The sequence below is a fragment of the Cololabis saira genome, chromosome 19, assembly GCF_033807715.1.
Source record: "Cololabis saira isolate AMF1-May2022 chromosome 19, fColSai1.1, whole genome shotgun sequence".
NCBI classification, from domain to species: Eukaryota; Metazoa; Chordata; class Actinopteri; order Beloniformes; family Belonidae; genus Cololabis; species Cololabis saira.
Window position 1 is genome coordinate 11988188 of NC_084605.1, and position 12177 is coordinate 12000364.

The window sequence follows — 12177 nt, forward strand, 5'->3', positions numbered from 1 at the left end:
AAAATTTAGAGAAAAAAGTCGAAATGTCGAGATTAAAAAGGAAAGGAAAAAGGAAGAAAAAAAGAGAAAAAAGGAAGAAAAGAGGAAAAAAAGAAAAAGAGAAGAAACAAAAAGTTGAAAAAAAGGAGCTTTTTTGAAAAAGCTCCATGGAGCCACTAGGGCGGCGCTAAAGAGCCACATGCGGCTCTGGAGCTGCGGGTTGCCGACCCCTGGTAGTGGATGAAAGTGAGATGTTTTACGGTACATCAACATATATGTTGATGCAATGTAGTGTTTCCCTGCATTCCTTGCACTTTGATCTGTCGCACCATCTGGACATTGTCGGGGCCATGTATGAACTCACATGTATTTTTTTTACTTAGACGACTCTTTTCTGCTTTGTTTCAGAACCAACTGAACTCACTGGGCTCTTTCTTGAGAAGCCACCAGGCAGTGTATCCGCTGTTGCAGGTCAGGTGCAGCCGTGGATGTGGATGAGGATTTGTTTTACACTGACAAGAAACTTTTTCCAACTAACAAGATGCCGCTATGTCTGTATGGTTTTCAACATTTTTGTAGGAACGGATGTGACGTTCATCGCCAAGGTGGACTCCACCACCCTGATGAGGAAGCCTGCCATGAAATGGCTAAAGGGCAAGTGGATGGACCTTGGCAGCAAGGCCGGGAAGCATTTTCAATTCAAAGAAACTTATGACAGAAACACCAAGGTGTGTGTGTGTGTCTCAGTTTGATCTGATCCCCCTCCTTCAGACATAACTTAGACACTAATTGACTATTGTCTTCTTGCCAAGATCTATACTTATGAAATGCACATCATCAAAGTGATCCCTGGCGACGCGGGTGGCTACCGGTGTGAGGTGACATCCAAAGACAAATGTGACAGCTCCACCTTTGAGATCAGCGTGGAGGGTGAGCAAATATGGACTCAGGCCTCTTGGGGATGCCACAGATTCTGCATGTGCTGATGTTTCCATCTGATCCAGCAATATTGTGTGCTGTCTACAATTTCTCTTGTTACAGCTGCACAACAGGAGCAGGAAGCGGATATTTTGTCTGCCTTCAAGAGAGCGTATGTAGTTTATGATTAAGCGTGTGTGTGTGTGTGCGTGTGTGCGTGTGTGCGTGTGTGCGTGTGTGCGTGTGTGCGTGCGTGCGTGCGTGCGTGCGTGCGTGCGTGCGTGCGTGCGTGCGTGCGTGCGTGCGATGGATTTGTAAACTATAACATTTTTCGGTACATTTGTTTATTCTTGTACAGCTCAATTCTTTTTGTGCAATCAGAAAATACTGTAATGAATGTGTGTTTCCACACGCAGGGATGCTGGAGAGGACGACGGAAATCTGGATTTCAGTGCCCTGCTGAAAGCCACTAAAAAGTGAAAGGATAACATTTATATAGTTCACCATCTCATCAAACACTTTTAGTATTTGATTCTGCTTGGATATCTCAGTCTTCAGTCCCATTTGCCAACACAAGCCTTTTTCTTGACTGACAGGAAGAAGAAACCGCAGAAAGAGGAACAACAAACAGATGTTTGGGAATTACTTAAAAGTGCCCACCCAAGCGATTATGAGAAAATCGCCTTTGAGTATGGCATCACTGACCTGAGGGGCATGCTGAAACGTCTGAAAAAGATGAAAGAGCAACCAATAAAGCACACCGAGGGTAAGTCACGTCAGCAAGGGGGTGGAGGGAGGGGAAGGAGGAGAGGGGTAATTGAAGTAGGAAGGAAAGGAGTTTGAAAAAGAATAGAGGATACAAGATTTGTTTGAAATGATTAGTTAATTCTCACTCTGTCTGCAACCCCAGCTTTCCTGAAGAAGCTTGAAGATTGCTACACTGTGGAAAAAGGCAAGAAAATTGTCATCTCTTGTGAGGTGCTGGATCCCAATGCCCAGGTCAAATGGTTGAAGAATGGCCAAGAGATCAAGCCCTCGGCCAAGTAAATGCTCAAAAGCCTAGACATGCACGCCCACCAGCATTTGTTGTTAACTTACACTGAAACAGTCCTTTATTAGTTGCACTCTTATGTTAAATATACAAAACGGTCTCCATTATTTAGCCCAAATTATCCCATTTACATGGACATAATGGGCAATGCTTTAAAAATATCAAGCTAAAATTATCTGTGTTCCAGTCGTATGGAGACGATTCCACCATCACCATGTTTTATTTTTAGGCTGTCATAAGGAGCCTCCCAGTAGGTTAAGGGAGTCACGCTTCCCAGGCATCATGTGTTGAAGCACACTATTACACATACACCCTCAGGACAAAGACCTCCGTATCTGCAGTTAAAGTCTCGGAGATTAACACAAATGAAATGGTCCGGAAGAAAAGTCAAAGACATAAAATGACTCTGTTGGACAAAATTTAAACTGTCAGAGTATAACCTTTAAATCAGTCCCAAGTTAAATGTGATGTCTTTGTTAAGGAAAATTATGGAAAATGCAAGTATTTTTAAGAGAACAATAAAAGAATATCTAATCTGTCCCTTTTAAAGGTATATCATGGAGGCAAATGGGAATGTCAGAACTCTCACCATCAATAAGACGACCCTGGCTGATGATGCCGCGTATGAGTGTGTAGTTGGCGAGGACAAGTGTTCCACAGAGGTGTATGTCAAAGGTGCGTAGCTTTTTCTTTTTTTTTTTTCATACAAACAGCAGTGTCAAAAAGAAGAACAAGTAAAACAATCAAAACATTACAGCAGACATTTTAAGGATGTGACATGACAGAGATGAAGGTTTAACTTCTCTGTGGTGTCCTCAGAGCCCCCCATCACCATCACCAAGCTGATGGACGACTACCACGTGGTCGTGGGTGAGAGAGTGGAGTTTGAGATTGAGGTGTCAGAGGAAGGAGCTCATGTCATGTGGTCAGTAAATATATCACAGTATTCTGCAATGTCAGCTCAAACTAACAGCTTTAATTCTGAAAACACATGCATAAAGATTCTCAACTTCATATCTGACAAGAATGTATTTTAATACATTATTATTGGGGTTAGTTAAAGCAGCACAATGTAACTTTCAGCTTTTGTGGAGTTTAGCGGCTCCTTTGGACAAAACGGTAGTGCTTTACCAGAAAGAACACTACGTTTCCCATGAGCACCAGCCGGAAAACTCCTGTCCCCGTCGCGTGCATTTGTTTTGATAGCGAATGAAGACGGGACGGACTTTCAAAACTACTTTTCTGTTTCACCAAGTGAACAGACGGAACGCAAAAAAAAGATGTTAAACTGCTGGAAAGGAACTGGAATTTACCGGGATACCTTAAACAAGGAAGCCAGGGAGCGGTATATGGAGAAAATAATGATTATTAATGGTTTGGGTTCATATGAAATCCCTCCTAAAGAGTGGAGCTCCGATGAGGACTCACTGCCGCAGTTCTGCACAACCGACGTCTTAGGCTACCTTGTTTAGGAGTGTTTGGCAGCTGCTTTGGTAAATGTTTGACTCGCCATGTGTTTCAATACATTTGTATAATAGTACAACATACAGTACATGTTTTGCATTACTCTTACTTCTCTTTTCTTTTTTTTTGACTGCTATATTATGCTGAAGAGGCTCCGAGGCGTGAGCAATATTTTTGTTTTCCTCGTGAGATTATTTTTTTCCTCTGCAGCTACAAATAGAGTTAATATCTTTTCCTCAACAAACTAGTTTTATCTGAAGATTGGGGTTAATCGCACCGCAGAGAGCTGGCCAGCAACTGCGTTTAGCTGGAGAAGTGGGGAATAAAACCTGTGTTTTGATCCGACGAATGTTTGGTCGTTACAGCTGCGATCCAAGCGAGCCGACGACTCTTTCACTCTTTTACTCTGTTATCTCAGATACTTGGCCTGCGTGGTTCTTCCTCCAAGCAGGTAAGCGGTGAAAAGTTAAACCATTAGGATCTTTTCCCCACGTCTGTTGTGTGGAGCTGCTGCAGCTACAACACAACAACGGGTTACCAGCTTCTGCGGAGCTCTGCGCTCCACGCCCCGCCCATTTTCGTCTCGACTACGAATCAGGAAGGAGGGGGAAGTGACGTATGCCGTAAAGCAGTCAAAGCCGTAAAAATGTGTAGTTTTTTAGTGTGGAAGGGTTCCTACCATGCACCTCAAAGTTACATAGTGCCAGTGAAGGCGATACAGACCCCTCAGACCATGACAGAGGTGTCATTAAACCTGTTGGAAGTTGATGTACCATCACAATGACTCTGGAAATATGATATTAAGGTGGAAAAGTTACATAGTGCTGCTTTAATAAATATCTGAAAGCTGTGCTTAAAAACCTACAGTTAATATTTTCGTGGGATTGGAGCATCACATTTCAATTCCACAGCTATAATTCATTTGCTCATTTATTTTGATAGGCACTCCTTTAACGAAACTTAGAGCATCTGCTTTCAACCCCAGAATATCCAGAAAAGCTCAGCTTCCTGATTTTCCTTGTCTTTGTTTGACTGATTGTTTTGCCAGTTGGTACATTTATATCTTTTAATAGTCTTACAGTAACGCATGTAGCTAGCTTTAATTTTTGTGTTATGAATTTCCAGGTTCTTTGAGGATCAAGAGATTCACAGAGACAAGGAATCCACCAAGTTTCGCATCAAGAAGGATGGAAAGAAGCACACTCTTATCATCCAGGAGGCCACTCTGGATGACGTTGGGATGTACCATGCTTGGACAAATGGGGGGCATACCAAAGGAGAGCTGGAGGTGGAAGGTACCACATGAGAACATGATGACATCTTTCAAACCTTACTTCACTTTTGAATGCTATAGAAAAATCTAATATTTGAGTCTAAAAGGTTTCACTGAAAAAAGAAACATCACAATACAAACTGTCATCAATACAGTATTTAAGGGACTTTTTCCCCCGTGGATGAAATATTCAGTGCACCTTAAAGGTTGCAGCTGAATTTAACTGTTGGCCCAAGGGCTTCTCTGTTTATGCACAACTTAACTACTTGTGACAGAGTTTGTCAAGATGTTACCATCACAAACTGCCTTCTGTCGCAGGATACCTGCGCGTGTCTGTTTCCTGCCTGATGTGCTCTCTTGCTGCGTCTGTTGTTTTATTCAGAAAAGGAACTGGAAGTGTTGCAGGACATTGCTGATTTGACAGTCCGGGCAACAGATCAGGCAATGTTCAAGTGTGAAGTGTCTGATGACAAGGTCACCGGGAAGTGGTTCAAAGACGGAGTGGAGGTGTTGCCAAGCGACCGAATCAAAATGACTCACATCGGAAGGTGGGGATGACATGCGCATTTATGGATTTTCATTTCAGCTGAAAAACAGAGACACTTTTCCTGTTTGTTTTGCATCAGGCACGCCATCATACTATCATACTCTCAAATGCTTGTTTCAGGTGGCACCGGCTGATGATCGACGAAGTGAAACCGGAGGATGCTGGAGATTACACATTTGTTCCTGATGGATATGCTTTGTCACTTTCTGCAAAACTGAACTTCTTGGGTGAGAGAGTGCAAAGGTCAATCTGTGTATAAATGGAAGTTCAATTAATAATATCACCAACTCTTTCTCTCTCTTTCTCTGTCAAAACAGAAATTAAGATCGATTATGTGCCAAGACAAGGTGCGTAATCCTATTTTACCGTAGGTCAAAAATAATCAAAAGCTTCTTCCCCCATAGTTAAAAACATCTGCTATATGAGTGCTTTTCTACTGAAACTCTCTCCAGATCCTCCAAAGATCCACCTGGACACCTCAGGAAACATGGTCTCCCAAAACACTATCATCGTGGTGGCAGGGAACAAACTTCGCCTGGATGTGGAGATCACAGGAGAGCCAGCACCCACTGTGGTTTGGAGCAAAGGAGAAGAAGTAAGGGCCGGACTTTTGATTTAAGAGAAAAAAAAAACAAGTGGAATCATTAAGATTTCAAAAATTACCATCAATCTTCACAGAGTTTAATGTAATAAATTGTTCTGTTACATTTTTTAACATTTGCTTCTCTGAAAGGATTTCACACCAACTGCAGTTGGAATGAAAAGATAGATAAATAAATAAAGATAGTAATTGGTAAAAAGCATAAAGAAGAAATTAAATAGAAAATTTGAGTTAAAATGTAGTTTTGTCGACTTTAGTTCTTTCAACAAACTTTTGAATTTGCAAACTAAAACTATATAAAGAACCAATTACATAATTTTCTCATTTTATTAAATCAGTATTTTGTTAACATAAATGTGGAGGGTTTTTTCACGCAATAAAAAGTAAATCAAAAGCTGCATTTCGATGTTTGATCAACTCAAGAAAATAGGAGCCATTTCAAATAAACACATGAAATTACACAATTAATCCAATGAACATACACCATTATATCGTTTTAATTTTGATTGAAATGATGCAGATGTAATTAACAGCTCTTTCCAACTTTAATAACAATTTGACGAGAAAACAAAACAAATACAGCAACAAGCTCGAATATCTGAAGACATAATAGAAAATGGTAACAATTTTTATTGTATATTTTTTTTCATTTATACATTGCTGTGCTGTTCATGAAGACAGAAGTCTGCCAAACTCTCCTAGTGACTTATTTCTGCAGTAGGACCTTATCTGACAGCATTTTCAACACAGATGCCTTTAAACATCAGCTGTCCACACATAGGTAGGATTTCAGCGCCATTATCCATGAAGCTATTACATTTTTGAAGCAGTTTATCATAAACATAGCCAGCGTCTCTGCCTTAATGTAACCAATCAGTTTTGATGCCTAAATCTAACTATACTGCAAAAGCGCTGGGTAACGCCCTGTCCAGCATCCTCATGAAGACCAGTGGTGCTGACCAGTCTGTTCAGAAATAAACACTCCAGAACTACATTTTCTAAGCTTGTCAATGGCTGACTCATGAAACACATGTCGAAGAAAACCTTGACACTGGGATAATGAATACAAAAATGAAAAAAATTAAAAAAGAATTGCCATCCAGTCAAGATTTTGTAAGTTTCGTTTCTTTTTTTTCTTTCCTCTGAGAGTATCTTGTTTTCTTTCCTCTAATATAACACCTGTCACTCACTCTACAGTTTTTTTTCATCTAACTGTGTACTTATTATTTTTGACAAGCCCCTCTAATTTTCTTGTATTTTAGGCAATCACAGCCACCGAAGGACGCGTAAGGGTGGAGGCAAGGAAAGACCTCAGCTGCTTTGTCATTGAGGGGGCAGAGAGAGAAGATGAGGGGAACTACACTATTATTGTTACTAACCCAGCTGGAGAGGACAAGGCTATGCTCCACGTCAAGATTGTGGGTGAGTGAAGGTTTTACCGTAAAATGTCCACGTATAACTTCTTTGTTACAAGCATGACATTCTGCATTTAAAATTCATGACTTCTGCTGTGATAAAAATGAGCTGTAATCTTGATTTAGATGTCCCCGATCCCCCTGAGAATATCAAATGCACCTCAGTGGGAGAAGACTGTGCCACCATCGTTTGGGATCCTCCTAAGTTTGATGGCGGTGCAGCAGTCAAAGGTAAGTAATTGACGTTGACGCCACCTATTTATACTTCATGCCACACCTAGGGCTGGGCGATATATCGAGATTTTAATATATATCGATATATTTTCAAACGCGATATGGCACGAGACAATATCGTTTATATCGATTTACATTTTTTTTTTTTTTTTTTTTTTTTTATGATTTTGATATAGCTTATTTTGTGACAAATTGACTTGAATGTTTTATTTGAGATTTGCACAAATGTTTCGTTATTTGCACAACTGTCAACCTCAGTGGAAAAGTCTGCCTGTTACTGTCTACATTGTATTAATTGCACAGTGTATTTTAATTTAATTATTATGCAGGAAAGGGATATTTGTTTTATTTTATTCAAGAAACATTTTTATTCTATATATGCAGGCAGTTTATTTTTATTTCATTTGTTTTATACATTTTGATATTGTGCAGACCTGTTAATAACGGAACCTGTGTGACAATTTGGCAAGAGGCATTGTATTAAAACAGTTTTTTTAAGGGTTTGCCTCAGAAAAACATGAAGCTAACAGAGATGCTATGCTATAATGCTTTGCGGGAAACCCCAATTATGTCACAGAAAAAATATCGATATATATCGAGTATCGCCATTCAGCTAGAAAATATCGAGATATGACTTTTGGTCCATATCGCCCAGCCCTAGCCACACCCTGTCGCTTATTGAACATGTATTAAAGTTTAAAAGGGAGTGTGTCTAAAAAACTGAAATATCATCCCATCAACTCCTAATGTGACTCTGTCGCCACTCCATCAGGTTATCTCATGGAAAGAAAGAAGAAAGGCTCCTCCAGATGGACGAAGCTCAACTTTGATGTCTACGAATCAACTACATATGAGGCTAAGAGGATGATTGAAGGAGTTCTGTATGAGATGAGGGTGTTTGCTGTTAACAGCATTGGCATGTCTCAGCCCAGTCTCAGCTCCAAACCCTTCATGCCCATTGGTAAGTTGCAGAGAAATCCTGTTTTCCCCCAGCTTTCTCAGTCTGTCTGTCGTTCCCTTTGTGCTTCACACCCCTTCAGCCGTCAGTTATCCTCCTGAGACTCTTTTTCTGTCACCTTCAGCCCCAACTAGTGAGCCAACCCGTCTGACTGTCAATGATGTGACAGACACCACATGCAGCTTGAGGTGGCTCGCCCCGGAGAGGATTGGAGCCGGGGGCCTGGACGGTTACATTATTGAGTACTGCAAGGAGGGCGGTAATGACACCTCACATTTTCTTTCAGTATGAAGATGTACTGTGTCTCAGCATTAACTGTTAAATGAAAAACCAAAGATTGACTGTCACGATAACCAGTACTCGAGTTGAGGGGGGATGAGGGGGGATGAGGGGGGATGAGGGGGATGAGGGGGGATGGCATCCCCCCTGAAATAAAAACGGTCAAAATCATCGCCCCTGTAAAACTGCCATCCCCCCTTTCCATCCCTTATGTCATTTCATCAATGAATGTGGTTTTACTGCTATTTCAACATTTAGAGTCATCACCAGAAAAATAACTTATTTGACAATTTTCACCTGTTTCAAGTAAATTTTCACTTAAAATAAGTAGGAAAATCTGCCAGAAATCTTGTTCCACTGGCAGAATTTTCTACTTATTTCAAGTGAAAATCTACTTGAAACAGGTGAAAATTGTGGTTTTTTCCAGTGATGAGTCTTGTTTTAAGTGTAATAACATTTTTTTTACTAAAATGAGACATTTTAACTAGAAATAAGACAAATATTCTGGTTAAGATTTTGAGTTTTTGCATTGATCCATTTTACTTATCCTGTGAAGGACAGAGTCATATTGATAAGTTCAGAAAACTGTTTTTTATTGTTGTGTTTTGATGTATTTGATGTAAGCCCAGTGGATATTTAAAGCTTACAGAAGGCTGCATTTAACTGCTGCTATGTCATTCCTGCAGTATTTCTGCAGGTGTTTTGGTCAGTGCTATTATTTGTAATATATTATATTATTTGTAATCAGCACAAATTATCTGTCCCCATATGATAAAATCCACCATCCCCCCTGATTTTTTTTTACAACTCGAGTACTGACGATAACAGTTTACAACAAAAGAATAAAAACAATATTTAAATCAATTTCACTGTAATTTACTATGCACGATTCTCCTTTCTGTCAGCCACCGAGTGGGTTGCTGCAAACACAGATCTCTGTGACAGGCAGGGATTTGTGGTGCGTGGCCTCCCTGTGGGAGAGAAGATCAACTTCAGAGTGGTGGCAGTAAACATTGCCGGTCGCAGTAAGCCTGCTACCATGGCCCAGCCCGTCACCATCCGGGAGATTGTTGGTGAGCCAGACAGGTTTTGATAAAGAGTCAAAAGTAATCTTCATTCTTAACAAAAGCCTTTTAATGTTTTGTATTTTGTTCCATGTGCCAGTGCTGTGGTGGCTAGGACTGAAGAATATGCCTTCATATAATCGCAGCACCTTTTAATTCAAAGCCTTGGTTTAGATGGAATGTATTTCTGTTTTAGAGTATCCAAAGATCCGCCTTCCCCGTCAGCTGAGACAAAAGTACATCAGGAAAGTAGGAGAGAAGATCAACCTGACCATCCCTTTCCAGGTTAGAAGAGTCACATTTGCTCATGCTGAAAAGGACTAATAGAAACATCTTCACTAGACAAGAATGAATACCGTATTTTCTGGACTATAAGCCGCACCTGCATATAAACCGCATCCGCTCTATTTTTAAAAAAGTAATTAAAAAAAGATATACAAGCCGCACCTGTATACAAGCCGCATCCGCTCTATTTAAAAAAAAAAAGAAGATATGCAAGCCGCAGATATTTCTGTTGTTAGATTAGATATTTACTACATGTACAGAAGGATTTTGAACTGTAAATGATGTTTGTACCTAAATAGATCCTTTCCTAACAGTGTCTTTTAACACGGCAGCAACTTTGCTGATTAAAACGGGACAGAACCAAGAGAAAATAACCGGTATTTATTTATCTATTTATCTGTTTGAAATCTGCTTCTACTTCTATCTGCTAAAGAAGAAGTAGCGTATTCCTCTTTGCATTTATTTTGTCTTAGTTTTGATTCTAATTCCAGTTAGAGCGCCCCGAGCGGTGGAAGAAAAATCCACAGAATAGCCGCACCTTTGTATAAGCTGCACGGTTCAAAACCTATGAAAAAAGTAGCGGCTTATAGTCCAGAAAATACGGTACATCAGTTTTTTTTCATAATTTTTTTTTTTCTCAATTAGTATATGCAACATCTTTAAACAAAAAGTCACTTCTATGTTCTATGTTAACAGGGTAAGCCTCGACCTGTCGCAACCTGGTACAAGGATGGCGAACCAATTGACCCCAAGATGGTGAACGTCCGGAACTCCAACGTAGATAGCATCCTCTTCATCCGCTCAGCCGAGCGCGAGCACTCTGGAAAATACGAACTGGTTGTACAGATTGAGAACATGGAGGACAGGGCCGCCATCAACATCAGCGTTATCGGTAAAGCTGCCACGACTCCAATGGCTCTCACGTAGGGCTGGGCGATATGGACCAAAAGTCATATCTCGATATTTTCTAGCTAAATGGCGATACTCGATATATATCTCGATATTTTTTTCTGTGACATAATTGGGGTTTCCCCCAAAGCATTATAGCATAGCATCTCTGTTAGCTTCATTTTTTTCTGAGGCAAACCCTTAAAAAAACAGTCAGTTTTAATACAAAGCCTCGTGCCAAATGTCACACAGGTACCTTTGTTAACAGAGGTCTGCACAATATCAAAATGTATAAAACAAATGAAATAAAAATAAACTGCCTGCATATATAGAATAAAAATGCTTCTTGAATAAAATAAAACAAATATCCCTTTCCTGCATAATAATTAAATTAAAATACACTGTGCAATTAATACAATGTAGACAGTAACAGGCAGACTTTTCCACTGAGGTTGACAGTTGTGCAAATAACAAAACATTTGTGCAAATCTCAAATAAAACATTCAAGTCAATTTGTCACAAAATAAGCTATATCAAAATCATAAAAAAAAAAAATGTTAAAAAAAAAAAAAAATAATAATTTAAATCGATATAAACGATATTGTCTCGTACCATATCGTGTTTGAAAATATATCGATATATATTAAAATCTCGATATATCGCCCAGCCCTACTCTCACGGTTCAGTGAAAACTTGCCGTGAACAAATGTACAACTGTAACAACGTACAACTGTAGTGAAAAACAATACTCTAAAAAGATGTTCCAAATTCCAAACAGAAAAGCCTGGGCCTCCCCTGAATGTGAAGGTGACGGACGTCTGGGGCTTTAATGCAGCGCTGGAGTGGGAACCTCCGAAAGATGACGGCAATAGTGAGATTACTGGATACTGCATCCAGAAAGCAGACCTGAAGACCAAGGTGAGAGAGGAATAGGGGAAAGTGTTTCTAAATCTCTGCCCCTTCTTAACCTGATCTTGCCTTTCTTTCAACAATACATGCTGAAACCACTTCAATGTCTAATGGTTGTGGTAAATAATCATGTTTTGCCACCCCTCCAGGAATGGTTCACCGTTTACGATCATAACCGACGGACAAACTGCACTGTTTCGGATCTGGTGATGGGCAATGAGTATATGTTCCGCGTCTACAGTGAAAACCTTTGCGGCCTGAGTGAGGAGCCGCGCCACAGCAAGAACACAGCCACTATCGTCAAGGAAGGTG

The 12177-nt window shown here is 40.1% G+C and overlaps 1 protein-coding gene across 10 annotated transcripts in view; it reads left to right on the plus strand.

The window, feature by feature from the left end:
- Nucleotides 1-12177, plus strand: part of mybpc2b (myosin binding protein Cb) — a 31486-nt gene that overhangs the window by 18050 nt on the left and 1259 nt on the right. For all 10 annotated transcript variants that reach the window (XM_061709095.1, XM_061709100.1, XM_061709099.1 and 7 more), the window contains 23 exons: nucleotides 388-450; nucleotides 559-707; nucleotides 792-909; nucleotides 1021-1069; nucleotides 1314-1373; nucleotides 1494-1663; nucleotides 1808-1940; nucleotides 2499-2623; nucleotides 2768-2873; nucleotides 4538-4707; nucleotides 5068-5233; nucleotides 5353-5459; nucleotides 5550-5579; nucleotides 5685-5827; nucleotides 7096-7255; nucleotides 7375-7479; nucleotides 8255-8443; nucleotides 8565-8699; nucleotides 9625-9792; nucleotides 9980-10068; nucleotides 10765-10960; nucleotides 11735-11874; nucleotides 12015-12174. In XM_061709095.1, coding sequence (XP_061565079.1) covers nucleotides 388-450; nucleotides 559-707; nucleotides 792-909; nucleotides 1021-1069; nucleotides 1314-1373; nucleotides 1494-1663; nucleotides 1808-1940; nucleotides 2499-2623; nucleotides 2768-2873; nucleotides 4538-4707; nucleotides 5068-5233; nucleotides 5353-5459; nucleotides 5550-5579; nucleotides 5685-5827; nucleotides 7096-7255; nucleotides 7375-7479; nucleotides 8255-8443; nucleotides 8565-8699; nucleotides 9625-9792; nucleotides 9980-10068; nucleotides 10765-10960; nucleotides 11735-11874; nucleotides 12015-12174 — 2931 coding nt within the window. The remainder of the gene's footprint in view (nucleotides 1-387; nucleotides 451-558; nucleotides 708-791; nucleotides 910-1020; nucleotides 1070-1313; nucleotides 1374-1493; nucleotides 1664-1807; nucleotides 1941-2498; nucleotides 2624-2767; nucleotides 2874-4537; nucleotides 4708-5067; nucleotides 5234-5352; nucleotides 5460-5549; nucleotides 5580-5684; nucleotides 5828-7095; nucleotides 7256-7374; nucleotides 7480-8254; nucleotides 8444-8564; nucleotides 8700-9624; nucleotides 9793-9979; nucleotides 10069-10764; nucleotides 10961-11734; nucleotides 11875-12014; nucleotides 12175-12177) is intronic.